The 26839-nt window shown below is 45.5% G+C and overlaps 1 protein-coding gene across 2 annotated transcripts in view; it reads right to left on the reverse strand.

The window, feature by feature from the left end:
* The window catches only part of GATA4 (GATA binding protein 4), a 59554-nt gene that overhangs the window by 3080 nt on the left and 29635 nt on the right, over window positions 1–26839 (reverse strand). Inside the window, exons 3-6 of one of the 2 annotated variants that reach the window (XM_080673944.1) lie at window positions 11695–11861; window positions 9385–9510; window positions 4310–4397; window positions 36–184 (exon numbers count right to left, since the gene is read on the reverse strand). In XM_080673944.1, the coding sequence (XP_080530070.1) occupies window positions 36–184; window positions 4310–4397; window positions 9385–9510; window positions 11695–11861 (530 nt within the window). Of the gene's footprint in view, window positions 1–35; window positions 185–4309; window positions 4398–9384; window positions 9511–11694; window positions 11865–26839 lie in introns of both variants that reach the window. The other variant, XM_080673943.1, reaches the window with a different exon arrangement.

Here is a 26839-nt window from a genome sequence, read left to right on the forward strand (position 1 = left end):
CCATGGGCAGTCCTGTTCCCCACCCAGGGGCGCACCTGGGACATGGAGCTGCTGTGGCCATAATGGGACCCCAGCCCCGGCTCTGTCTTGATGGGGCGCATCTCTTCGTTGCTGCTGGTGGTCGCGTTGCTGGAGTTGCTGGAAACGCTGCTGGTGGGAGGGAGGCTCTCGCTGCTCGAGGGACCTGGAACAAGGCAGAGTCAGGACACCCGAGCAGAGCAGAGGCAAGGACAAAGGGGTGGCCGTCCTTTGAGACAGCCGGGGTAGGTCCATGCTAATGGCTTATTTATATTTGCTGGGACGAGAAGCAGGGGTCCTTCATGGGGGGAGGGCATCGGTTCCCAAAATGAGATTTTCAAGAGAACTTTCTTTTAAAATGACAGGGGCATCACACCTTATCCCAACCCCCTTGAGGCCACAGGTGTTTCAGGATTCAACACTTTTTTAATTTTTATTTTTAAAAGGGCATATACTGTACATTAGGGGACAACTCCAGTGGGGTCTGGGACAACACCCACATTGAAATGCATGAATAGTTCTACAGCAAAACATGGGAATAGTCACAAATGGGGCAAATAAAAGGCAATGCACAGCCTGCGTTGGTTCAGATTGGGTTTTGCTGCCAAATCTAGCCCCCTGGACTTTGAATTTCAGATAGGGCATTGTCCACCTGAACCAAAAACCTGCTCTCTGGGCCAGGGCGGGGTTACTTATGAACAGTGTGGAACCAGGAGAAAGGAAGGGGACCACAGGGGAGAGACACTGGAAGGTCTAATGAGACACGGCTGCTGCAGGGGTGAGCACTGCTGAATCTGGGAAAGGACAACTGTGGTCGTGTTCTTGGGAGTGGAAAGGGGAGATTATCTGACTCTGCAGGGCCAACTTCGCATCAGATCAGCTGGTTTATTTTGCTGGGGCTATGGCATTCCCAGTGAGATCTTTCCTTTGGTAGCAGCACCGAGGAGGAAGGGCTCTGGGAGGGAACAGAAGTAGTCCTCAGCCTTCATCTAGAAACTGGGAAGGAGAGAAACCAAGATGGCGGCATAGGTAAACACCTAAACTGCTGCCTCGCACAACAATTTCAAAACTACAACTAAAAGACAGAACGGACACCATCCAGAACCGCAGGAAAGCTGACTGAGTGAAAATTCTACAACTAGAAGGAAGGAGAAAAGCTCACAGAGAATTGGAGGTACGGCAAAGGGTCTTTGTGCGCGCAGAGAGGAAGGGCGGCGGAGTGCCTGGCTGGCTTTCTCTGGCGGAAGGGGGAAGGGAGCCCCCGACCGCATTGAACCCCAGTTCTGACTGCACTGAACACCTATTCCGGGCGAGCCCCTGGGGACCCACGCTCTTGTGGGGGGAGTCTGGACTCTCGGGCGGAGACTCGGGAGCCGGGGAAGGCGGAAGACTGAAAGTCCGCTCGCGCCAGTGCGCACAAAGGCTGCGGGAGGCTGCCACAGGCTTTCCCTAGCGGAAGGGAGTGAGAGGCTCCTGACGGCACAAAACCCCAGTTCTGACTGAAGTGAGCCCCAGTTCTGACTGCAGTGAACCCCGGTTCCAGGCGAACCCCCGGGGACCCACGCTCTTGTGGGGGGAGTCTGGACTCTCGGGCGGAGACTCGGGAGCCGGGGAAGGCGGAAGACTGAAAGTCCGCTCGCGCCAGTGCGCACAAAGGCTGCGGGAGGCTGCCACAGGCTTTCCCTAGCGGAAGGGAGTGAGAGGCTCCTGACGGCACAAAACCCCAGTTCTGACTGAAGTGAGCCCCAGTTCTGACTGCAGCGAACCCCAGTTCCAGGCGAGCCCCCGGGGACCCACGCTCTTGTGGGGGGAGTCTGGAATCTCGGGCGGAGACTCGGGAGCCGGGGAAGGCGGAAGACTGAAAGTCCGCTCGCGCCAGTGCGCACAAAGGCTGCGGGAGGCTGCCACAGGCTTTCCCTAGCGGAAGGGAGTGAGAGGCTCCTGACGGCACAAAACCCCAGTTCTGACTGAAGTGAGCCCCAGTTCTGACTGCAGCGAACCCCAGTTCCAGGCGAGCCCCCGGGGACCCACGCTCTTGTGGGGGGAGTCTGGACTCTCGGGCAGAGAATCGGGAGCCGGGAAGGCAGAGGACTGAAGGCACACACGTGCTAGCAAGGGCAAGGCTGATGGGAAGCCAAGACTGAGACTCCACCCCATCCAAGCAGAGCACAGAGGCTATTGCAATTTGGCAAGTCTAATCCTATAAGGCTGTCTCCAGCACCGGACTTCTCCCAGCATAGACACAGCTGATCCTTACAGCCAACTGGCCTGGAGGTCAATTCGTCCCAGTGATACCAACAACAATAAAGACTTAATTACAACAAGGCTGTACACACAGTCCACAAAGGGGTGCACCAAGAGTGTCCACCCCAGGTTAACTGGGGAGGCAGACCCACTGGGCCAAATTGGAAACCTAGCACACAAATCTACCAACTCAGGGAAGCAGTGAAAATGCGGCGTCTAAGAATCAGATCACAAACGAAAGAAATGGAGGAAAACAAACGACTGGATATAGAATTCAAAACCACGGTTATAAGGCTTTTTAAGAATATCCTAGAAAAGGCCGATAAATATAACGAGACCCTCGAAGAGATGAAAAAGGACCAACTAGAAATTAAACATACACTGACTGAAATAAAAAATATTATACAGAGACCCAAAAACAGACAAGAGGAACACAAAAATCAAGTCAAAGAATTGAAATACAAAGAAGCAAAAAACACTCAACCGAAAAAGCAAAAAGCAAAAAAAAAAATCCAAAAAGTTGAAGATAATGTAAGAAGACTCTGGGACAACTTCAAGCGTACCAACATCAGAATTATGGGGGTGCCAGAAGAAGAGAGAGAGCAAAATACTGAAAACCTATTTGAAGAAATAATGACAGAAAACTTCCCCCACCTGGTGAAAGAAATAGACTTACAAGTCCAGGAAGCCCACAGAACCCCAAACAAAAGGAATCCAAAGAGGACTACACCAAGACATATCATAATTAAAATGCCAAGAGCAAAAGACAAAGAGAGAATATTAAAAGCAGCAAGAGAAAAACAGTTAGTTACCTACAGGGGAGCACCCATACGACTGTCAGCTGACTTTTCAACGGAAACTATGCAGGCCAGACGGGAGTGGCAAGAAATTTTCAATGTGATGAATAGCAAGAACCTACAACCAAGATTACTCTACCCAGCAAAGCTATCATTCAGAATTGAAGGGCAGATAAAGAGTTTCACAGACAAGAAAAAGCTAAAGGAGTTCATCACCACCAAACCAGTATTATATGAAATGCTGAAAGGTATTCTTAAAGAAGAGGAAGAAGAAAAAAGGAAAGATAAAAATTATGAACAACAAATACATATCTATCAACAAGTGAACCTAAAAATCAAGTGAATTAAAAACCTGAGGAACAGAATAATCTGGTGAATACAATAGAATCAGGGGCATAGAAAGGGAGTGGACTGATAATTCTCAGGGGGAAAGGGGTATGGGGGGGTTCATAAAGAGACTGGACAAAAATCATACACCTATGGATGAGGACAGTGGGGGGTAGGTAAGGGCAGAAGGTGGGGTGGGAAATGGCTGGAGGGGAACTATGGGGGAAAAAAGGAGAAATAATTGTAATAATCTGAATAAAGATTTATTTTAAAAAAATAAAAATAAAAATAAAAAAAAAAAAAGAAAAAAAAAAAAAAAAAAAAAAAAAAAAGAAACTGGGAAGGCAGGTTGGTGCCTTAAACAGCACTGGACCCTGACGTGTAAAAACATGGGTCTGACTACCCATCCACAGCTGTGTGATTCTGGTTACACCACTGCCCTCTCTGAGCCTCAGCTTCTTGTTCGTAAAAAGGAGATAGTAAGTGGGGTCTCACGGGGGTCTTTAAAGATCAACGAGAGAATATTTGTGAAGAAACTTTCTAAAGTACAAAGTACTATGTGATGTTAATTATACACTGGCTTACAAACCAGTCTGTCGTGACCATGACTAGATCCCAAAGGAGGGGGGACCGAGGAATGTTCCTTCTTCCTTCAGGCCCTTGACCAGTCCAGCCGGCCCACTGCGGCCTTTGCGACTGGCAATGATCAGGCCACAACTTGACTAGAGCCTGCTTCCAAAGCTCCAATATGTCCCATGGTGATGTCCTACTGGGTTCCTCATTGTGTCCTGAAAAGCTAGGGATGGATGATGCCAACGTTACACCTTGACTCCCCGGGCCGGCTCACCTTACCAAGAACACATTCCCACACACTCCAAGGACTTCACACTTATTCATGTAATTACATGCAGCTCTTTCCTCACCTGCTGGTGTCTTAGATTTATTAAGGTTCTTGGGCTTCCGTTTTCTGGTTTGAATCCCCTCTTTCCGCATCGCAAGAGGCCTGGGAACCTGAGATTATAAGTCGATAGATATGGTTTTCCATTTGTACATGATCAGCTACAATATTTCAATACCCACACTATGGGAAGACAACATCTAAGCAATTCCTCTGTAAACCTTGGCGCTGAGACTAAGGAAATCAACCCCTGGAACTTCTGCCAAAAGAGAAATCAATTCTATTCTTTTTTAAAAAAAATAAATTTTATTGATTTTTTTACAGAGAGGAAGGGAGAGGGATAGAGAGCTAGAAACACAGATGAGAGAGAAACATCCATCAGCTGCCTCCTGCACACCCCCCACTGGGGATGCGCCCACAACCAGGGCACATGCCCTTGACCGGAATTGAACCCGGGACCCTTGAGTCCGCAGGCCGATGCTCCATCCACTGAGCCAAACCGGTCAGGGCCAATTCTATTCTTTTTAAAAATGTATTGAGCTCCTTTATGACATCCTGGGTATTATACTAGACCCTGAAGAAACAGACACTGGAGTGCACAGATCCTTCCCTCCAGAGGTTCACGTTTAGTGGGAAGGACAGACAACTAGATAATAACCAGACTCATCGGTGATGGGGACGAACTCTGTCCTGGGTTGGGGTGGGGAGGGAATGGCACAGGAGCACATCAAGGAAGGCTTCCCTGAAGAGGTGACGTCTGAGTTGCCGGAGGCTGTGGAGCAGACAGGGGCAGGTATTTCGGGCAGCAGGCACAGTGCATGCCAAGGCCTTTCATTCATCAGCCCCGTCAGGAAACCGTGAGCGTGAAAGGGCGGTGCTCTTCTCAGTGAGGATGCCAAGAAAACAGGCATAAACTGGGACAGTTCCAGGGAGTGGAGATGTAAAGACACTGCCTACAGCGGCTCCTCACTGCACTGAATCTGACCGCAGCCAACGGCGGGGTTTCCGTGGGAGCAGCAAGCGATTATGCTGGAGAGACGGACCTGTGGCCAGGTGCTGAGATAAACTCTCCGCGGACAATACTTTTATCGCATCTGACTTCTCATAAACACGCAGTGACTGGCAGGTGTCACTCACAGAGGCCTAAACCAGTGCCTGGGAGCAAGCCTGCATCTTTCTAGTGTTTTCCAATACTGTGCCTTCCCCACATCTGGTTTCTTCTAGGCCCGGCCCACAACAGCCTACTAGTCCCTGGTCTACGTTTGTCTCCCATATGGGATTAATAAAGGCCACACCTGCAAACACTGAAAGAAGAGCAATCACCACTTCAGAGATGTCAACACAGAACCGTTAAGAGAAGTGCACCAGCGTCCATGAACTTGAACTTGCCTTCTAGTCAACTGAGGGTCCGATGAGCTAGCACTCCCAACTTTGGGGGAAAGTGTACTCAGGCCCTGGTAAAGCCCATCCCAGCTTCAGAGGAATCTTGCCCTCTTCTTTATCCCCACCCACCTCAGTACTTATTTTTTTTTAATTGTGGTAAAATACACGTAACAGCCCTGACCAGTTTTCTCAGTGGTTAGAGAGCATCAGCCCGAAAACTGAAGGGTCGCAGGTTCCATTCCTGGTCAAGGGCATGTGCCTCAGTCACGGGTTTGACCCCTGGCCCTGGTTGGGGCACATGCAGGAGGCAACCAGTCGATGTGTCTCTTTCACTCTTTCACATTGATGTTCCTCTCTCTCTCTTTCTCTCTCTCTCTCTCTCTAAAAATTAATGGAAAAAATATCCTCAGGTGAGGATTAAAAAAACAACACCAAATACACATAACATAAAATTTACCATCTTAACCATTTTTTAAATTGATTTCAGAGAGGAGGTGGTGGGGGAGAGAGAGAGAAACATCAAAGATGAGAGAGAATTGTCGATTGGCTGCCTCCTGCAGGCCCCACACTGGGGATCCAGCCCACAACCCGGGCATGTGCCCTGACGGGGAATTGAACCGTGAACTGCTGGTTCATAGGTTGATGTTCAACCACTGAGCCACACTGGTCGGGTACCATCTTAACCATTTTAAAGTATACAAGTCAGTGGTGTTAATAAGCACAGTCACAATGTTGTGCAACCATCACCACCATCATCTCCAGAACTCTTTCATCTTGCAAAACTGAAACTCTGTCCCCATTAAATAACTCCCAATACCCCTCTACCCTTGCCCCTGGCAACCACCATTCTACTTCCTGCTCTGAATTTGACCTTTTGTGACTGATTTATTTCACTCAGCATAATGACTTCAAGGTTAATAATCCATGTTGTAGCATGTGTCAGAATTTTCTTCCTTTTAAAGGCTGAATAATATTCTATTGTATGTAGAATACATACATTTTGTTTATCCACCACCTACCAATGGACATATGGGTTGCTTCCACCTTTGGGCTACTATGAATAATGCTATCATGAACATGAGTGTACATTGCTTTCAATTCTTTTTGGATATATACCCAGAGGTGGGACTGCTGGGTCATAAGGTAATTCTACTTTTATTTTTTAATACCAGCATAATATTCCTCTATAAGTCCCCCCGCCCCAATTGGAGAACAATTTTCTTTAACCATTTTCCTCCTGGAGCTTTTTCTCCATTTTTACTATTACAGTGATCCTTGTATACACTCCTTGAAGAATACAGAAGTATATTATCTTATGAATGTTCTTAACTATATTTTAGCCACTTTTTGCTCATTAAGATGAAAACACGAATGAGATTAAGTTCATAACACCCCTCCCAGCCCACTACCATCAATCCTGTCCCCATGAGGCAATTGGAGAAATAGCCTATGTTCCTTACATTTTTTAAAATTCTCAAACTTGTATGCACTTATGCATATCTATACATGTATGTATGTGTGTACTCATCTATCCTTCCATCTGTGTGTATGTCTAATGTATCCTCACCTCCATAGTATAGGGTCATACTATGTATATATTTCTTTGCAATGTTTCTAGGTCAATACACATTCTTTTTTAATTTCTGTGCAACAGTGTACATTATAGGATGTGCCATAATTTACTCAACCATTTCTTTATGAGGCTTGAAGATTGTTTCTAGTTTTTGCCAACACAAACACTGCAGCAATAAATACTTCAAACATCATTACGTATTGATTCTTTTATTGTTTTATAGGCTAGTTTCTCAAAAGTAGAGCTGCTACATCAAAAGGTATGTGTTTTTAACTTTAGTTTAAGTACTGCCAGGTTAATTTCCTGAAAGAATATCTGTAATAACTGACATACAAATCAGCAATATACAGTATGAGAGTATTTGTTTTCCCAAATCCACACCACAGCTATATTATCACGCATTTTAATTTTTGCCAAACACATGGGCAACACAGGGAACCTCAAGGTTGTGTTAATTGACATTTCCCTGATTTTTTAAAAATATATTTTATTGATTTTTTTAACAGAGAGGAAGGGAAAGGGCTAGAGAGTTGGAAACATCGATCAGCTGCCTCCTGCACACTCCCTACTGGGGATGTGCCCACAACCAAAGTACATGCCCTTGACCAGAATCGAACCTGGGACCCTTCAGTCCGCAGGTCGACACTCTATCCACTGAGCCAAACCGGTCAGAGCGCATTTCCCTGATTTTTAGTGAGGTCCAGCCTCTCTGCACATGTTCAGGGGCTAACCTGAGCGGCTTCTGTGAATTATATGTTTACTTCTTTTGCCCATTTGGGGAAATGGGGGAAGATGGATTGTTATTTTCTTATTATTCTGTAGGATCTCTTTTTTTGTTTGTTTTGCTTGTGTTGTTTTAGTTTAACTTATATTTGAACAACTAAGACATGCACCATCTAAAAGTGACAAAGGGGGTACACAGTGAAAAAAGGGTCCCTCCAACTCTCCTGTTACTTCTCCTAGAGCAACCCATGCTACATGCCACCAGTTTCTTATGTATTCTTCCAGGTGTTCTCTGTGTAAATAAGCAGTGACATATAAATTACGCTCTTTCTCTTTCTTCATGAAAATGGTGCCATACTGTGTACAACATTCTACACTGACTTTTTAATAGCACTGTATAATGGAAGATTGTTGCAAATCAGAACATGAAGAGCTTTTTAAAGCTCCCTGTATTCTGAAAATATGAACCCTTTTTCTGATATGTGTATTGGTTTTTACTTTCCTGAGGTATCTTTTTTCTGTACACTAATATTAAATGTTCTAGAATCAAATATACCTGACTTTTATCTTATGCCTTAAGAGTTCTGAAAACTTGTCTAACAAGTTCTTCTCTCACCCACAAGGGTATACAAATATCACCTACATTTTCTTCTAGTATTTTTATTGCCTCTATTTAAAGGTATTTTACATTTCATATCTTTAATTCACCCAAGCTTATTTTTGGTTTTGGTAGGAGGTGGAGGTCAAGCTTTGCTTGTGTTTCCCAGGTTTTATCAATACAATTATTCTTAAGCTATCCTTTATCCATTGAATTGTTACCTTCGTTTTTTCATACTAACCATATATAGAGACTACTCTGAGTCTCCTCATCTGTAAATGGGAATTAGACTTATATAATGTTAAAGATGAAGTGAGTGGCAATGTTTCTGCTATGGTATGAAATTCTGTGTCTCCCCAAAATTCATGTTAGAAACCCATCCCTGGAGGGTATGGTGTCAGGAGCTGGGGCCTTTGGGAACTGATTAGGTCATGGGGGTGGAGCCCTCATGAATGGGATTAATAGCCTCATAAAAGAGACTACAGAGAGCTCCCTCATGCCCTGCATGTGAGGAAAAGTCTGTGACCTAGAAGAGGACCCTCACTCCACTATGCTGGTACCCTGATCTCCAACTCCTAACCTCCACATTGAGATAAATAAATTTCTATGGAGACATCACCCGGTCTGTGGTATTCTGTTGGAACAGCCTGAATGGACTAATGTAGTCTGTATGGTTCCTTCCATATCTAAATATCTCTGTTAAGAAGGAAAAAATAAATTATAGTCTGAAGGGAGAAAGACACGTGAGGACTGAGTGATGGGTATGAAAGAACATGGATGCTGGTCTAGGTGGTGGTCCTGCATGGGGGGTGGGACTACTTACACCGTGGAGCTTCATGTACAGGCCACAGGCGTTGCACACGGGCTCGCCCTCCGCGTTGCGGCGCCACAGCGTGGTGGTGGTGGTCTGGCAGTTGGCACAGGAGAGGCCCACTCGGCGGGAAGCAGACTGCAATACACGAGACAAACCCTTCAAGTCCAAGTAAAAGGCAGGCGCTGCTGCTTCTGCCTCACAGGGAGGGAGTGCTGCAGGGCTGGGCCTCCCCTATGTGGGTGGCGGGAGCAGGCGATCATAATCCTGTGTGAGCATCTCAGGCCAGCCAGAGCACCAGGGCCTCCCTTCACCCGAGCCGAGCCGCTCCTGGGGCGGGTGGGGTGGGGAAACTTCTGCCCTGGGAGAAGACTGAATGCTAGTCCTGACTGTGGCTAGTGATGTTATTAGTCATTCATTGTTAGATGGGAAGTCCAATGAGCACTGACTGGGCACTGGAGGCAGAAAAGTAGAATTAATATGGTTTTCAAGTAATGGGTGAGGATTTATTGTGTCTAAGTGTCATCAGAGACTAGATGGGCTGTGGGACCTCAAGAAAGGGAAACATCAGGGTTGATCTCTGTTCTTCCCTCCCTAATATACATGAAAGCCAGTATGTATTGGTCAAAATCAAATTATCCTATATAATAAAGAGGTAATAAGCAAATTGACTACCACGCCCTCACAAGATGGCTGCCTATGACCAGGCCAGCAGGGGGGTTAGTGAGGGACGACCAAACAACTGAACAAGCAGGCTGCGTGGGGCGACCAGGCTGGCAGGGGGGTTAGTGAGGGACGACCAAATGACTGAACAAGCAGGCTGCATGGGGTGACCAGGCTGGCGGGGGGGCTGTGAGGGGTGACCAGGCCAGCGGGGGGGGGGGGGGGGGGGGGGGGCGGGGCGGGCAGTTGGGGGCGACCAGGCTGGCAGGGGGGGCAGTTGGGGGCAACCAGGCCAGCAGGGGGGGGCAGTTAGGCGCGACCAGGCCAGTAGAGGGGGGCAGTAAGAGGCGACCAGGCTGGCGAGGGGGGTGCAGTTGGGGGTGACCAGGCTGGCAGGGGCAGTTGGGGGCAATTAGGCTGGCGGGGGGGGGGGGCAGTGAGGGCGACTAGGCTGGCGGGGGGGGGCAGTTGGGGGCAACCAGGCCAATGGGGGGGGGGCAGTTAGGGGCGACCAGGCCAGCAGGCAGGTGAGCGGTTAGGAGCCAGTGGGCCAGGATTGAGAGAGGGATGTCCGACTGCCGGTTTAGGAACCGGCAGTCGGACATCCCCCAAGGGGGTCCCGGATTGGAGAGGGTGCAGGCTAGGCTGAGGGGACCCCCTCCCCGTGCACAAATTTCGTGCACCAGGCCTCTAGTAGTAAGATAAGTCCACAAAACAAAGAACCAAAACTCAAATTTTTCCTCAGCCACAGGTCCAGTACACACTGCTTAACCTCCATGGGATTTGGGTTGATCAATTGAAAAATGGGTAAGTAACAATGACTAAAGGAAGAGTTGACCCTCCTCATGGGGTTGATGGGAACACAGGAGACGTACAAGAGAACACTAGACTGGGAACAAGGAAGTCTGGACTCATTCATATGTGACCCCAGGCAAGCCACTAGCTTTTCTGAGCCTCACTTTTTACTTCTGCATAATTAAGGGCTTGAATTAGATGTTTTTATGAAGATTAATAAATAGAAACCTCATTTAAATTGAAGTTGGGAGGGGCTGTCAGGGGAGTCTCATGTGGTACACTCATCATTATTACTCCAAACAAGAGACATATTTTCCATCTCCAACAGGAAGATGTTTTTCTACTCTACTACTCCAGCAGGTAGAAGGAGGGTCTTCTCCCCCCACAACACTTACAGCTCAGCCAATGAAAAGCCACTATACTTCTAACTCCCAGTTTCCTCCAATGGACTCTTTGTTTACAACAGCTCCTCCTTCCTCTATGTAAGAATGTTCCCCTCCTTTGTCATCTGGACTTGGCATGGTTCACCAGTGGACCACATGCCCTGAATTACAAATCTTTGTTGTTGCAGAATAAACCCATTTTGCCAGAGAAATATCTGGCTCTTTGCTCAAGGTCAAGTCTGGAAAACCTTGTAGCTCAAGCTAACTTAACTCTAAAGGTGTGAGAAATTACTATGTAGCCTCCACCCACTGACACAACCCCTCACACTATACCTTCTTCTAAAGATGACTTGAAATTCAAAATTCAAAACCAGGAAATGTCCCACCAAGTAGGAGCCTTGAAGCCAGGTGCTGAGAAGAGCGAAATGTGCCCCAACCCCGCCCCAGGCTGTTGGATTCTGTGGTCTGGGTATTTGCTTACCAGTCGGCGCTGGGGCTTGATAAGGGGCCGGTTGATGCCGTTCATCTTGTGGTAAAGGCCACAGGCGTTGCAGAGGTAGTGCCCTGTCCCATCCCGCCTCCAGAGTGGGGTAGACATGGCCCCACAGTTGACACACTCTCTGCCTTCCGAGAAGTCATCAAACATATCTACTGGGTGGGAAATAACACAGAGGATTAATTATTTGTTTATTCATATTAACCTCATGTCAGAAAATCTAGAGACCAAAGAAATAATGCCCTTTCCTTGCAGGGAGTGCAGGATGGATAGCTTTGGGGCCTCACTTTGACCTTAACCCCTGGGGATCTATCTGCTCAAGGGACTATCATGGGAAGTGGACATGTTTACTCTCAGACATCCCAGACACAGCAGGGCTCTCCCCAGTCAGGAGACAGGAAGAAAGTCTGGCAGCAACCACCAGCAACCTGATTTTAGTCCCTCATCTCTCCTTCTGAGCCTGTAACCCTGAGGTTTTTATCTAACACTCAGGTCCACTCTGACCTTCTGTCTCTCTCTTTTTTCCTTTCAAAATTAAGATTCCTTTGAATAAAAATTATAAATATTTACTTCAGTAAAATTAGAAAACACTGAAATGTGTAAAGAAATATAAATTACAGCCCTAACTGGTTTGGCTCAGTGGATAGAGCGTCGGCCTGCGGACTAAAGGGTCCCGGGTTCGATTCCGGTCAAGGGCATGTACCTGGGTTGCGGGCACATCCCCAGTGGGGGGCGTGCAGGAGGCAGCTGATCGATGTCTCTCTCTCATCGATGTTTCTAACTTTCTATCCCTCTCTCTTTCTCTCTGTAAAAAATCAATAAAATATATTAAAAAAAAAAAGAAATATAAATTACACATAATCCTATAACTCGAAGATCACCATTGTTAGCATTTTGTTCTATTATAGCCTTTGGAATACTTTATATATACTGACATACATTTTTACCTGGTTGAGGTCAAGCTATGTAATTTTGAGCCTGTCTTTTCACTTAATGCCAAAGCCTTTCCCACATTAGAAAATCTTCATAAGCTCATTTTAAGTGCAGTATAAGATCCCATCCTTTAATTACCATCATTGACCTTTATTTAACCATTACCCAGTTTTTCACTTTCGTTTTGTAAACATGGCTCATTTTGTACACAAATGTTAGCATTTCTGGTTATTTCTTAGGATACTCCCCTAGAAGTAGAATTAATGAACCAAAAGGGACTACATTTTCTGAAAGTTTTTAAAATTTTCAAACTGCCCTGCCCCCCCCCCCCCCGCCCCATTTCCTTTACCTTCCACGTCTATAGAATTATGCAATTGGTAAATTCCACTCATGTCCATTTCAGTTGCCCTGGTGAAATCGGCTGGGCCACTTTTGTTATCCCCTATGATCTACAAAGCCTGGCTCGGAACTTCCAGAAGTCTCTCTGACTCTGCAAACATGACTTCTTATTTTGAAAGATGTTTATATCTTTTCCAAATGTTCTCTGTCCCTAAATATAGCTACCGTGGTGTCCAGATTGTCCTTGTCCTACTATCAGAGGCAAGAGTGGATTCTTCTCTAGTAAAGGGGCGGGGGAGGGGGGCCGCGATATTTGGAAGGGAGGGTTTTTAAGAACTCTCTCTCCATCAGGACCCAGCCCTGGGGTGTAAGGCTGCACATTCTGCTATTTCTGTGACCCCATGATACCTGCTCTAAGGAAACAGTGGGCTGAAGAAGAGGATGGCCCTCCCCTCAATTCTGGGTACACAAACAGTCATTCGCACCTGCAAACAAGTAGCTGTATGTGTACACGGAGTCAACAATGTGCAGGTGTGAGGGGCTGTTTGCTCAGGCCAGGGAGCTGAGCACACACTGGTCACAAGAGAGGCTATTTTTGTACCTGGGTCACACTGAGAACCCTGCAGCAAGGTCACCGGCCTGCACAGCCGCACAGGAAAAGGAGACTCCGTTCCACAGCTTGCTTCCCAAGCCTGGGGGAGGCGTGGAGCGAAGAGCAACCTGCCACCACCCTCACCACCATCAAGGCCACCTCCACCTTCGCTTCCAGGCGGGCTTGTACCTGCCCTTGCCTGGGCTGTTAGCCCTGCTCCCTCAGCCCAGGCCTTCCCTGAGGGAACTGGAAAGGCCAGGAGAGTTCACAGAAGGGCCTTAGAAGACAGAGGGACCCTTGCAATGTCATCATTTTGTTGAGTGTTTGCAGTAAACGCTAGGTGGCACTACAGCCTCAAAGTTGAACCAAGACACTGCCTTCTGGTATAAAATCAGGCTTGGGAAGGGAGGACCAGTCTCACCAGTCCCAACCTAGGACAACCCTCTTACTCTTTTTTTATTATGATGAAAAAATTTAAACATATTCAAAAGTGAACAGAATATAAACAAACTCTTTTTTTAAAAATTATGTTTTTATTGATTTCAGAGAGAGGAAAGGAGAGGGATAGAGAGATAGAAACATCAATCAGCTGTCTCGTGCATTCCCACCCACCGGGGATTGCGCATATGCCCTGACCAGGAATTGAACTGGCGACTCCTTGGTTCATAAGTCGATGCTCAATCACTGAGCCACACACCGGCTGGGCAAAATAAACTCTATTTAATCATTATTCAGCTCCCAACAACTGGTGCCCACTTTTGTCTCATATACCTCCCCCCACTTCCCCCGTCCTGTAGAACTGGAGAAAATCCCACGCATTCTACCATTTCATTCACAAATACTTCAGTATGGAGTTCTCAAGGGAGATGATCATCTTCTTTTTAAAGATAAACAATCTGGCTTCTTCCCTATGTTCCGGAGACAAAAATCGAGTAATCCGTTCTTTTCCCTTCACACTTACTGTTCTATAGTTGGGGCAGACTCATCGAAGAGGCTGCCCTAACAACCCTCTGCTGGTTCCTGGCCTTTTGCGGCTTTGAGAAGCCAACACAATGGTTTGCCTTATGAACTCCTCCAAGCTTGCCTCCCAGAATGGGTTACACAGCCAAGCAACTATCTTACTGGCCAGGGAAAGGCATTGGAGGCTGGTAAATACGTACAACGATTTACTGAGCATCGGCTATTTAAGCACTTGTACAGATCTCATAGGGGCTAAGGGGGAGTCTTACTCTCAGAATGCTAATGACCTAACTTGGGAAATTGAGCCAGAACACCCATTTCGAGTTAACAACGTTACTCAACTCATTTTCAGAACATACCTTAACCAAGCTGGGGCTTTGGGTGGCAGAAACTTCTTGTCTAGGGTGGAAAGTGCAGAAGTCTGACTCAGATTGACAGGCTGGGGGTCACACCAGCAGCCAAAGGAAAGAACTGAATGGGAGGGCAAGTCCATTCTTCCTAAAGGCACTCCCCTCACCCCCCAACCCCCATCAGACACATGTCTTCCCCACAACCACTACATCTTCAAATCTGCACAAGTGTCCATATTTTGTACCAGAAAATTGCCATCCAACTTACCCAATGAGCTGTTATATTATATCATTTTAAGTGATTATTATAAAGACCACGTGACAATAGAGGAAAATGCTTATCCGACATGTTAAATAAAAAAATGCAGAACATAAAATGCCATGTAAGGAACTTTTGTTAGGCTACTTAGATTGTATAAACTTATCTTTATAACAACAACAAAACCACCATTCTGTAATGTCATAATTGCCTGTTTGATAAAAAAAAATAAAAATGAAACAAAAATAATTTTGATCAGATTGCCTCAAGCAACTCCCAGTCCACTATGGAGGAAGGAACTATTTCATTCTCTTACATTTGTCACATATCTCTCCTGCACCCCCACCCCTTGGACTGAAGAACGGAGAGAAAGAAGTTCAAACCCTGCTGCTTAGCACCCACTCTGGGGAAACGGGAGGTGACAGGCTATGAGCCCCAAACCAGCACTAATATATGGAGGTGTGTACCCTGGTAACAACTACCTCTTATTCCTTCATTAGAAATGGGTAGGGTGGAACTTCCTGAGGGCAGTGGGCAGCCTGAAGCCAATTTCTAAGCCTGATTTCTAAGGCAGAAGGGCACAGCTAATGGCCTTAACTTAGGAAAGCCCCACCCACCGGGTGCTGGGCACCATGGGAATTAGCCCTGCCACTTAGAAGGCAGGGGGAAGCCAGCTCTGGGAAGTGGGTCAGCATCACGCCACATCCAGAGGAAAGACTTGTAATAATAATTGTGAAGTACTTTGCAAATAAAAGGAAAAACTCACAACAATGGCTGTAAAGTGCTTTGCAAACACCAAATGAGATAACAATGATGGATTATTGTTAGGGTTGGAGGGGTTGAGAGGGAGCGGGGAAGACCAGGGACAAACTTTGGTGTGCTGCGTTATGGGGGGAGAGAGGGGACAAGCAAAAGAGCTAGATGAGGGGATCTGGCTTTTTCTCAAACCACTGGGGCCATGCTCAGAACTCTATCGCTCTCACGCTCGTCCAAGTTTGAGACTGCAGGCAGGGAATGACTGGCAGCAAGGTAGACAGTATATACGTAAGAGGTCTCACAGCTGCTGCTCATGGGAAATATTAATTCATGATTATTTCAGCAAACAAAAGCACAAAAAGAATTGAGCCCTAACCCCAAGAATGGGGCTCTAACGCCTCACTTCCATCCATGCCCCATTAAAGCAGATTTTTTTTCAAAGAGGGAAACAAACTCAGCCTGATTTCTTAGGCATCCAATTTAGAATTAATCTTCCCGGGAATTAAGGCAAACCACTCTCACACAAGTGCCTGAAAGAAAAATGTGAGCCTGGAGGTAGAAGGATCCCACCCCTGACTTCCCTACAGAGAACTGACGCAATCAAGGCAAGGACTCCGACCTCTCCCCTGACCTGCCCCATCCATCTTGGGGAACCACCCACAGGCAGGGTAAGCCAGTAGGGCTGGAAGAAGGAAAGGTCAGGAAGAAGAGGGGGGAAGGAGGAGGAAGATGAGAGAGAAATCAGAGGCCAGGGCCAGGGTTGGCAACACCCACGGGCACTGCCCAAAGGCTGGACTTGTCTCCCAACTGCTGGAGAGGAAGCTCAGGCTGAGATGCTGCCGTGTGTGCGCCAGCCCGCTGGGCCAGTGCCCCAGAGCCTGGCTCAGCTCCGTGGCAGAGGTCCCCTCAAGCCCTCCCTCTTTTGAGGGGCTTCCTCTTGCTACCGGGAAAAGCTGGGTCTTGAGTCAGAGCTCATGGTGGAGCAACCTTCCTCTGTTCACCCTCAGAGGCTGGGGGTATCTGGTCGTAGGCCATCTACTGTTTCTGGGTGTGGGGCACTGAAGCCCAAACGTGTCTGCTCCGCTTGACCCTGCGAAAGTTCTGGACATAGATATATATTAGACAAACTTGGGGCAAAATCCCTGCCCAGCCCAGTGGGTCGTGGCTCAGTGGTTGAGTGTCAACCTATGAACCAGGAGGTCACGGTTCAATATATATATATATATATATATATATATATATATATATATATATATATATATATATATATATATTTTAAATCCCTGCCCAGAGTTGTTTTGGTCTAGATGGGGATACACACCTCAAAACAAATAATTATATTCAATGTGATAAGTTGCAATGGTGCCTGGGCTGTATCACTAGCCCCGCCCCAGCTGTCCTGGATCACTGTGCAATCCAGTTGGAGAGGCAAGATACCTAAACACAATGGAAAGTACCCATACCCAGGGCAGCTAGCTATTCAATGCTACAAAATAGAGGCCAGAGAGGATCCAAAGCCTGGGCAATGAGAGGGGAGGGGCCTGCCCAAAGACCTCCTCAGGAGCCAAAGGGGCTTTAGGAACAAAGTCTCTAGCCCCACCCATATGTCCCTTGCTGAACCCTAGTCCCGAGTCCCATCCAAAGTTCACCAGAGATTGTGCATGGATTTCCTGACAGGCCCAGATCCGTCCCCGGGGCTGGCGCCTGGGTCTGGGGCATGGGGAGCAAACAAATCCTGAGGTTTTTCTGGCAGCTCCGGAGCCTTTGGTCTTCTGGGCTTTGTCAGGCTTGGCCTGTGACAGGAGGCTGCCGAGGGGAGGGCAGACACAGCTCAAGCAGCGTCCAGGCTGGCGGGGATCAGAGCACCTATTTTGGAAGCTCCCACAGCCGCTGAGCAGAAGCGGTTCTTGCCACAGGCTGGGCCAGGGTTGCCCTGTGGAGTTTGGGGCCTCTGCGTCTCAGCGCTAAAGAACAAAATGCTGGCGGTTCATAGAGATTATCCCGTACAATTCTGACTGCGGTTTCATGAGATGTAGAACATTTTTACAATTTTACAAACAAGGACACTGAGGATAGTCTATATGAAATTTTTAGCACACTACATTTCTTTTTTTTAAATATATTTTTATTGATTTCAGAGAGGAAGGGAGAGGGAGAGAGCGATAGAAACATCAATGATGAGAGAGAATCACTGATCGGCTGCCTCCTACATGTCCTCCACTGGGGACTGAGCCCACACCCCGGCCATGTGCCTTGACAGAGAATGCAACTGTGACTTCCTGGTTATAGGTCGGAGCTCAACCACTGATCTATGCGGACCAGGCATAGCACACTACATTTCTTAATAGCCACTGGAAAATATGACCCCCCCACCACACACACACACACACACACACACACACTGATGCTGATCTAAGAGCCTGGGTTAGGACTTAAGGTAAGAGTTAAAGAATGTGACATTCAGGTTTAAAAAAAAAAATCACAAAGAAGCAAGGACATTCTGAAAGGAAGAGAAAAAGCACCAAAAAACAGGGAGGGATGGAGGGAGGGAGAGGAAAGAGGGACTACTCAATGACTGAAATGTCATAATTTCTATATTTAAAACTTTCCCTTACGCTGGTATTTTGTCCTCGGTATTTTTGCGCGCACTGTTTCCCCCAGCTGTCTCCTTGTCCTCTGTGGGCTTTCTCCTCACCTCCCATCCACCACTGATCAGTGAAAGAGCTGCCTGGACCTCAGGAGGAGCTGGACAGGCTGCTGCATCCAGAGGACACCTGTCCTACTGCCCCAACCTCCCAAACCTGGCCTCGCCAGCTTCCCCTTTTCTGCCACTCCTTGGTGCTGAGAAGGATGCCACACAACTCATCATCCAGAACGGGACACTTCTGAGGAAAGGGGCTTATTACTAACTAGAGGCCCGGTGCACGAATTCGTGCACGGGTGGGGTCCAGCCAGCCCGCCCTGATAGGGCGGATAGGGCTGGGCCTGCAGGGGGAGGGGACATGGGAGGTTGGCCAGCCGGCTCTGCCCCTGATAAGGGGTGGGGCAATAAGGGGTGGGGCCAGCTAGGGGGAGGGGCCGTTGGCAGTTGGCCGTCCATCCACCCCCTGGTCAAACTCCTGGTCGAACTCCCAGTCGAGGGGACAGTTTGCATATTAGCCTTTTATTATGTAGGATTATTCTGGGACAAAAGGCTTAAAATACGGATGTGTGGCCACTCTCAGCAGCACTCAGGGTGTGAGGTCCACATACCTGACATGCTTACTCCCTCTGTATTTCCCTACACACTGCCTTCTCCCCAACATCAGCATCTGACTAAGTGGGCTGAGTCACCACCTCCCAGACAAGGTGCATGCAGAATGCAAGGAAAGAGGTGCATGAAATGACTCTAAATGCCCATGCTTAGTTGGCCACTGACATCTCACAACCTCCTGGTTCAGCCTTAGCCTCTGCTTTAGTCATGGGATTCCTGACTGAGCATCAGCAATTGAAAATGTTTGCCACTTCCTAGACTCTGGGTACTAAGTTTAAACTGTGCCCTCCTAGTCACTGGACCCTACCTTATTCAGTGACTATGACCATCCGCTATCCCCTAATCACTGCTCCCCCAGTACTGGCTTATCTCAATTAAAACTTTAAGGCTCTTGGAGGGCAGGAAGCAAAATTGGAAGTGATGCCCTGGCCAGTGTTGCACAATGGTTAGAGAGTAGGCCAGCACACCAAAGGGTCTCGGGTTCGATTCTGGGTCAAGGGCATGAACCTGGGTTGCAGGTTTCATCCCAGACCCCAGAGGCAACCAATCAATATGTCTCTCACATCGATGTTTCTCTCCCCTCACACACACACCTTCCGCTCACTCCAAAAACCAATGGAAAAATATCCTTGGATGAGGATTAACAAAACAAAACACTGGAAGTGATGTTTGGATGATTCCATGAACATTCAATGGAAGAAACCAAGATTCAGAGAAGGTGAATGACTCACCTACGCTTCTAGATAGTGATTTTCTTTTCTTTTTTTTTTTTTTTAAAGGAGGTAATGAGTGAATTTAAAGAATCTTTTTTTTTTTTTTAAATATATTTTATTGATATTTTTACAGATAGGAAGGGAGAGGGATAGAGAGCTAGAAACATCGATGAGAGAGAAACATCGATCAGCTGCCTCCTGCACACCCCACACCGGGGATGTGCCCGCAACCAAGGTACATGCCCTTGACCGGAATCGAACCCGGGACCCTTCAGTCCACAGGCCGACGCTCTATCCGCTGAGCCAAACCGGTTTCGGCTAGATAGTGATTTTCAATCTTTTTCATCTCGTGGCACACATAAACTATTTACTAAAATTTTTGTGGCACACCAAAAAAAATATTTTTTGCCAATCTGACTGAAAAAAAGGTATAATTGTGACTCAGGTATTGCATGTTTTAAAATGTTTTCGGTACACCAGTTGAAAATCGCTGTTCAACCTGATCCTCACCATGCTGCTCTCAGGCTGGGCCACTCCTACAGTAGTCAGCACACACCAGAAACCCCATGCCCATTGACCCATCAGATTTCAACAAAAGCCAGAGACGTAAAGTGTCTAATGAAGCATCAGTAATGCCAGCAGGATGGTGTACATCTGAGGGCTCTGCTCCCGGCCCATTGGACTGCTGGCCACTGAGATGCCATGTTCCCGGACACACATAATAATTCTTTGAGAGAATTATTTACGCAGGCCCAGCGGTTTTCATATATACATAATGTGTGTGTATATAATTATATGTAACAGATGGATGGGTGGATATGGAAAAGTACTCCCTGATGCATTAAAAACCAGCCCACTCTTGCTAGTGATAAAACTGCCCTAATTATTCATGGGACTACATCAAAAAGATACACCCTCCCCCCCAAAAGAGGAAGACAGAAATGTTTATTTTTAAGATATTCATGGAAAAATACTGGAAACAATCCAAATATATACTGATAGGGAATAAGAAAACTAAGTTGTAATAAAAAATATATGAACATTTGTTTTTTTAAATGACAACTACATGGACTATGTTAAGATTTCCTCTTCCTGTAACATGGTTTAAATTCATTAAAGAAGCAGTCAATAAAGTAGCATTTCTATATCTGGGGAAGAGTGCTGAAGGCAGAGGGAACAGCATTGTAAAGACTTTGAGCTTCAGGGAAATGAACAGTTAATAATAACATCATGCAACATGAGAGAAGCCAGTCACAAAAGATCACTGGATGTCTTTTGTCCAGAATGGGCAAATCCCTGGAGACAGAAAGTCGATTTGTGGTTGCAAGGAGTGAAGGGAGAGGGAAATTGGAATGATTGTAAATGGGTATGAGATTCTTTTGGGAGTGGTAAAAGAAATTGTTCTAAAATTATGAGCTGGCCTCGCTGGCATGGCTCAGTGGTTGAATGTCGACCTATGAACCAGGAAGTCACAGTTCGATTCCTGGTCAGGGCACATGCCTGGGCTCTATCCCCAGTGTGGGGCATGCAGTAGGCAGCCAATCAATGATTCTCTCTCATCATTGATGTTTCTCTCTCTTTCTCTCTCTCTCTCTCTGAAATCAATAAAAATATATTTAAAAAATAAAATAGTGATCTGGATACACAACTCTGGAATGTTCTAAAATCCACTAATTATACACACTTTACATGAGTGAACTTTACAGAATGTAAATTACATATTAATGATGCTGTTACAAAACAACTAACAAGAAATTAAATTAAATTTTTTTAAAATATATTTTATTGATTTTTTACGGAGAGGAAGGGAGAGGGATAGAGAGTTAGAAACATCGATGAGAGAGAAACATCGATCAGCTGCCTCCTGCACACTCCCTACTGGGGATGTGCCTGCAACCAAGGTACATGCCCTTGACTGGAATCGAACCTGGGACCCTTGAGTCCGCAGGCTGACGCTCTATCCACTGAGCCAAACCGGTTAGGGCTAAATTAAATTTTAAAAAGCATCTCTGCTTAGGAGTTGGAAGATTGGAGATATCTACTTTATTTCTTCAACTTCCTGGGATCCCCTCATTCCAAAACAAGCAACATGCCTTCTCCACCTTGGACCCAGGTACCTCCCCTTCCATAGGAGTAGCCCTCTCTGGGTTCAAGTGTCCTAGATAGCACTGACTACTCTTGCCATCCCACAGAAAGAAAGAGAAAGGCCCTCTCTACAGCGTAAGACCAGCAAATAGGATGTACATGATCAGCTAATCAAAAGCCACCTATCAATCACAAAGTCCAGTGCTAGTCCTGGCTCTTCCAAGTCATGGGGGTGAGTCACTATCCCTCTCCAGGCATCCTGCCAGCCTGACTCAGTCATCTCCACGTGCCCTGGGAATGGGAAATGTGGGGAAACAAGTGTTCTGGGCCTTAATGGAGAGTGTGACACGGTACATCTGGGAGGGCCATGTGGCAATATCTTAACAAAAGTATATATAAATGCACATGCCATTTGATCTAGAAATTCTGCTTCCTGGAATTTATCCTACAATGAATGCACTGGCACTTGTGTAAAATGATTGGTTCATGTACAAGAATATTCACTGCCGTTATTTTTTGTGTGCCAAAGCAGAGGAGTAGAAAAACAACTTACATGTTTATCAATATGGAACTGGTTAACTCAATTAGAGTACACTACATAGTCACAAAGAATGAAGATCTTCTATATACTAATAGGAAATTCTTTCCAAAATATGCTGTGAAATATTAGGAGCAAGGTACAGAACAGTATACCTGATAGTCTCCACAAAAAGAAGGGGAGAAGAGTCTATATACACAGATTTGTTTGCATATGTTAAATATCTCTGCGAGGATAGAAAGGAAACTGACAATATTGATTGCTTCCAGGGAGACATGTGGAGACTCAGGGATGCTTTCACTGTAAGCGCTTGTGAACATTCTGACTACTCAACTATGCTAATTTATTACCTATTTTTGAGAAATATATTTTTAATTGATTTCAGAGAGGAAGGAAGAGAGAGAGAGAAAAAAAAAACACATCATCGATGAGAGAGAACCATTGATCAGCTACTCCTGTATGCCCCCCACTGGGGATTGAGCCTATAACTCGGGCATGTGCCTTGACAGTGAATCAAACCAGGACCTCCTAGTTCACAGGTTGACACTCAACCACTGAGCCTCACCAGCCAGGCAAGAAATAAATGTTATATGTTAAATAAAGTAAATAAATATACACGAACTATCATTGCCACTGTTTCATATACAGTGGCATACACTGTTTCATATTAATTTTAATTTACAGCAGGCTTCATTTAGGACAGGTTCCATTTTCTGATTTCCCAAAGAGCATCTTGTCTCCAACATTTTCTAAGCAGATGCTTAGCCTCACCCACCCACTGTCATCTCTCATAGTGCCCTAGTTCCTATCCTGTCCCCAGAAGCCCCCAGCCCAGCCTTCACAGGCAGACTCAGTTCCCAGCGGATCTGGCATGGCTTCTAGTGCTCAGTTCTACACATGCACACTGCCTATTCAGACCTTGTTCCTTTTACTAATGAGGAAAACCGAGAGGGAGCTTTGGGCAGGCCCTCTATCAGCGCCAGTACAGGAGACTTAAACCAGGCCAGTCTGCACCCCCCTCTCCAGCTTGTTACAAGCTGGCAGGATGGAAAGGAAATTCTGAACAAATTGCCAGACCAGCTCCCTCAGGGACCAAGACAATGGGTCTGGAGGGAAAAGGCCTTTCCTTCCAGCCCGGCAGCCGTCAAGAGGAAACAACTTCCCTTTCACCTCCTGGAATGGCAGCAGCCAGCCAGCCAGCAGGGGAGATTTATGGAGATATAATGTGACCTCTTTATTGCCCTGAATGCTAAGGAGGCATTTCAGGGGAGATTTACGCCTTTTAGAAGGGGAGGGGAGCAAGGGTGTAGAAAAACATAAGCACTAAGCACGAGACTGTTTTCCCCTCTGGGGGTTTCTTGGGGATTACTTAATCAAATCAAGGTTAAGCTCAATCGCCAGCACTTTACATCTTCCCCTACTAATCCACAGTTACCCTGCAAGCTTTTTGCACAAAATGTGGTCTAAAGAGAGCTGGGAGGGCTCTGCTTAGCTTTGAGTTCAGTTAACACAAAACAAAACAAAAAGTAAAGATGAAGACTATATAAGGAGGGGCCAGGAGGCTTTGCCCCTCCTAGCAATGGACCTGGGCAGTTCACATTTGACTTATCGATGCTCAGCATCTTCTTTGTAAAATGAGGGTGTCCGACCAGAGGTTCTTCCTAGTTTGAAAATGACCCCCAGATTAATATCAGATCAAATGTATAAATTACTCTGCACCAATGTTTTTTTCTGAATCCTTTCTTCAAAGGAAATCTTATTTGAGGAAGCCTGACATAAAAAGACAGAGAAGTGAAGCTGATTGGGTGAAAGGATAACCCAGGCCCTTTCCAAATCCCCTGGACATTATGTCCACATAGTGGTGTCCTTGAGCAAGGTCCTCCAACCGCTAGAGGGTGCAGGAGCGCAAATACAGGAATGTTACTCAGGACTCAACCAATAATATTAATGTGGCTCGTTCACTGCTTCAATATCAAAGACTACATTTATCAGATTAAAGGCTGGGATTAATAAGATCCAATTCCAGAATTAATGAGGTAGAAATGTTCGCCAACATTAATTTTACCTCTCTTGCTGTGGTCTCTACAAATCAAAAGTGAAGTATTTGAAGAATAAGATGATTTTGGAATCATCCAACTTGGCACTATGTTATAACTCTTGTCATTCACATATCTAAAAAAGTTTCCCCCTAATTATGTTTAAACTGTGTAATTCATAATTGCTATAAATATTCAAACAGTACAGAAGGATATCAGATTTAAAAATTACAATTATCCCATGCCCTTAAGGAAAAAGTGACTAACAAGTTTTCTATTTTTCTAGACATTTCCTACTTTATTATAATTTTTATTTTTAGAAATTTAGAAATTATAAAAAAGTATTAAGAGCAATAGAGCAATCCCTTTTATTCCCTGTCACCATCTCTTATGCAGCTACTATTCTAAATTTGGTGTACAACCTTCCAATCCATTTTCATATTTTTAGATAACCTCTGAACACCATATGATTTTTGTGCTTTTAAAATTTACTTTAATGCCATCATACTATACATCACATTTACAAATTTACTTTTTACTATGAAATGGTTCAGTAACTGGGGGGAAAAAAAGAATATAAAAACACTCTTGCCTGGCTGGCATGCCTCAGTGTTTGAGCATCAACCTATGAACCAGGAGGTCATGGTTCGATTACTGGTCAGGGCACATGCCTGGGTTCTATCCCCCGTGTGGGGCGTGCAGGAGGCAGCCAATCAATGACACTTTCTCATCATTGATGTTTCTATCTCTCCCTCTCCTTTCCTCTCTGAAATCAATTTTAAAAAATAAAAATAAAAACACTCTTGCACCCACCACCTAGCTTTGCCAGACTGCATTTTGCTATATTTGCTTCAGATATTTCTAAAGAAATGAGAAATTGCAGAAACAACTGATTCTTCTGTGTATCTTGCCATCCCAGTCTCCTCCTTCCCTCTATCCTGAATGTGATGTTTGATTCAAATGTTTTCCTCTTGCAATATGTATATATTTTTTCAGAAACAATACATATTTTTTCACATTTTAAACTTCATAGAAATAACATGCTATATGTATGCTCTTTCAAGTTCTATTTTTTGAGCTTTAATTATGCTCATACACGTGGAGCTACTTTGAGTTGCTTTATAGTTTTCTATTATATTGACATATATTTAATTTGTTTATTTCCTCATTGATGTATATTCAGGTTGTTTCTAATTTTTGCTATAATAAATGCTGCAACAGGCATCCTTGCACATATCTGCTTATACACAGGAGAAAAGTTTTTCTAGGACATGTTACACATTATAGACGTGTTAAAAAATATATTCATAAAACAAATGTTTGGTTTTGGTGCTGTTTAGCAATGCATCTGTCAGTTTTTGCTAGGTTACACTATAACAAACAATCCCCAAATCTCAGTGCCTTGCTATATTAAAGAGTTATTTTCTGCTCTTCATATTACACATCAGTTGCAAGTTGGTTGAAGTTCTGTTACATGTATGTGCTTCACTCTGGGACCCAGGTTGAAGGCGCCACCTCTATCTATCTGAGTCATACCAGCCTCGTAGCAGCGGACATCAGAAAGTGATGTCAGACCACATTATGGCTCTTAAAGCCTGTTCTTGGCAGTTGCACAAGTGACTTCTATCTCATGTCATTGATCAAAGCAAGTCTTACAGGCAAGCCCATGTTATCAGGTGAGGAGTAGAATCCTCCCTGGAGAAGGGGAAATTGTGAAGAACAGTGCCATCTGCCTTGAACACAACTGGGATCAGACCCTCTTCACTGCTTGGTTTCTTCATGGAAGCACATTTATTTGGACATTTCCAATATCTGTACAGATCTACCTCACTGTTTTAAGAAGATTTATTAGTTTTACAAGGTAAAGGTACATAACATTTACATTCTTTTTTTTCTTTTTTTCTGATTGCCATCCATTCCCAGCTGCCAGCTCAGGGCGTATTTATTTATTTAAATGTATTTTTATTGATGTGAGAGAGAAGGGAGAGAGAGAGAGAGAAACACCAATGATGAGAGAGAATCATTGATTGGCTGCCTCACTGGGGATTAAGCCTGCAATGCAGGCATGTACCCTGACTGGGAATCGAACCCGGGACTTTTCAGTCCATAGGCCGAGGCTCCATCCACTGAGCCAAACCAACTAGGGCAACGTTTACATTTTATTCCATGATTCCCACAGTTGTGTAGCTGCACTTTGATATTTGAAAGGATCCAATGCTTAAGTCTTCTTTCTAAAAATTATCTTGGCTATTTTTGCACAGTAACTCTTCCATGTGAATATTACTAGAGACCCGGTGCACGAATTTGTGCATGGGT

The sequence above is a fragment of the Plecotus auritus genome (genome assembly GCF_963455305.1).
Source record: "Plecotus auritus genome assembly, chromosome: 6".
In the NCBI taxonomy this organism is placed as follows: Eukaryota; Metazoa; Chordata; class Mammalia; order Chiroptera; family Vespertilionidae; genus Plecotus; species Plecotus auritus.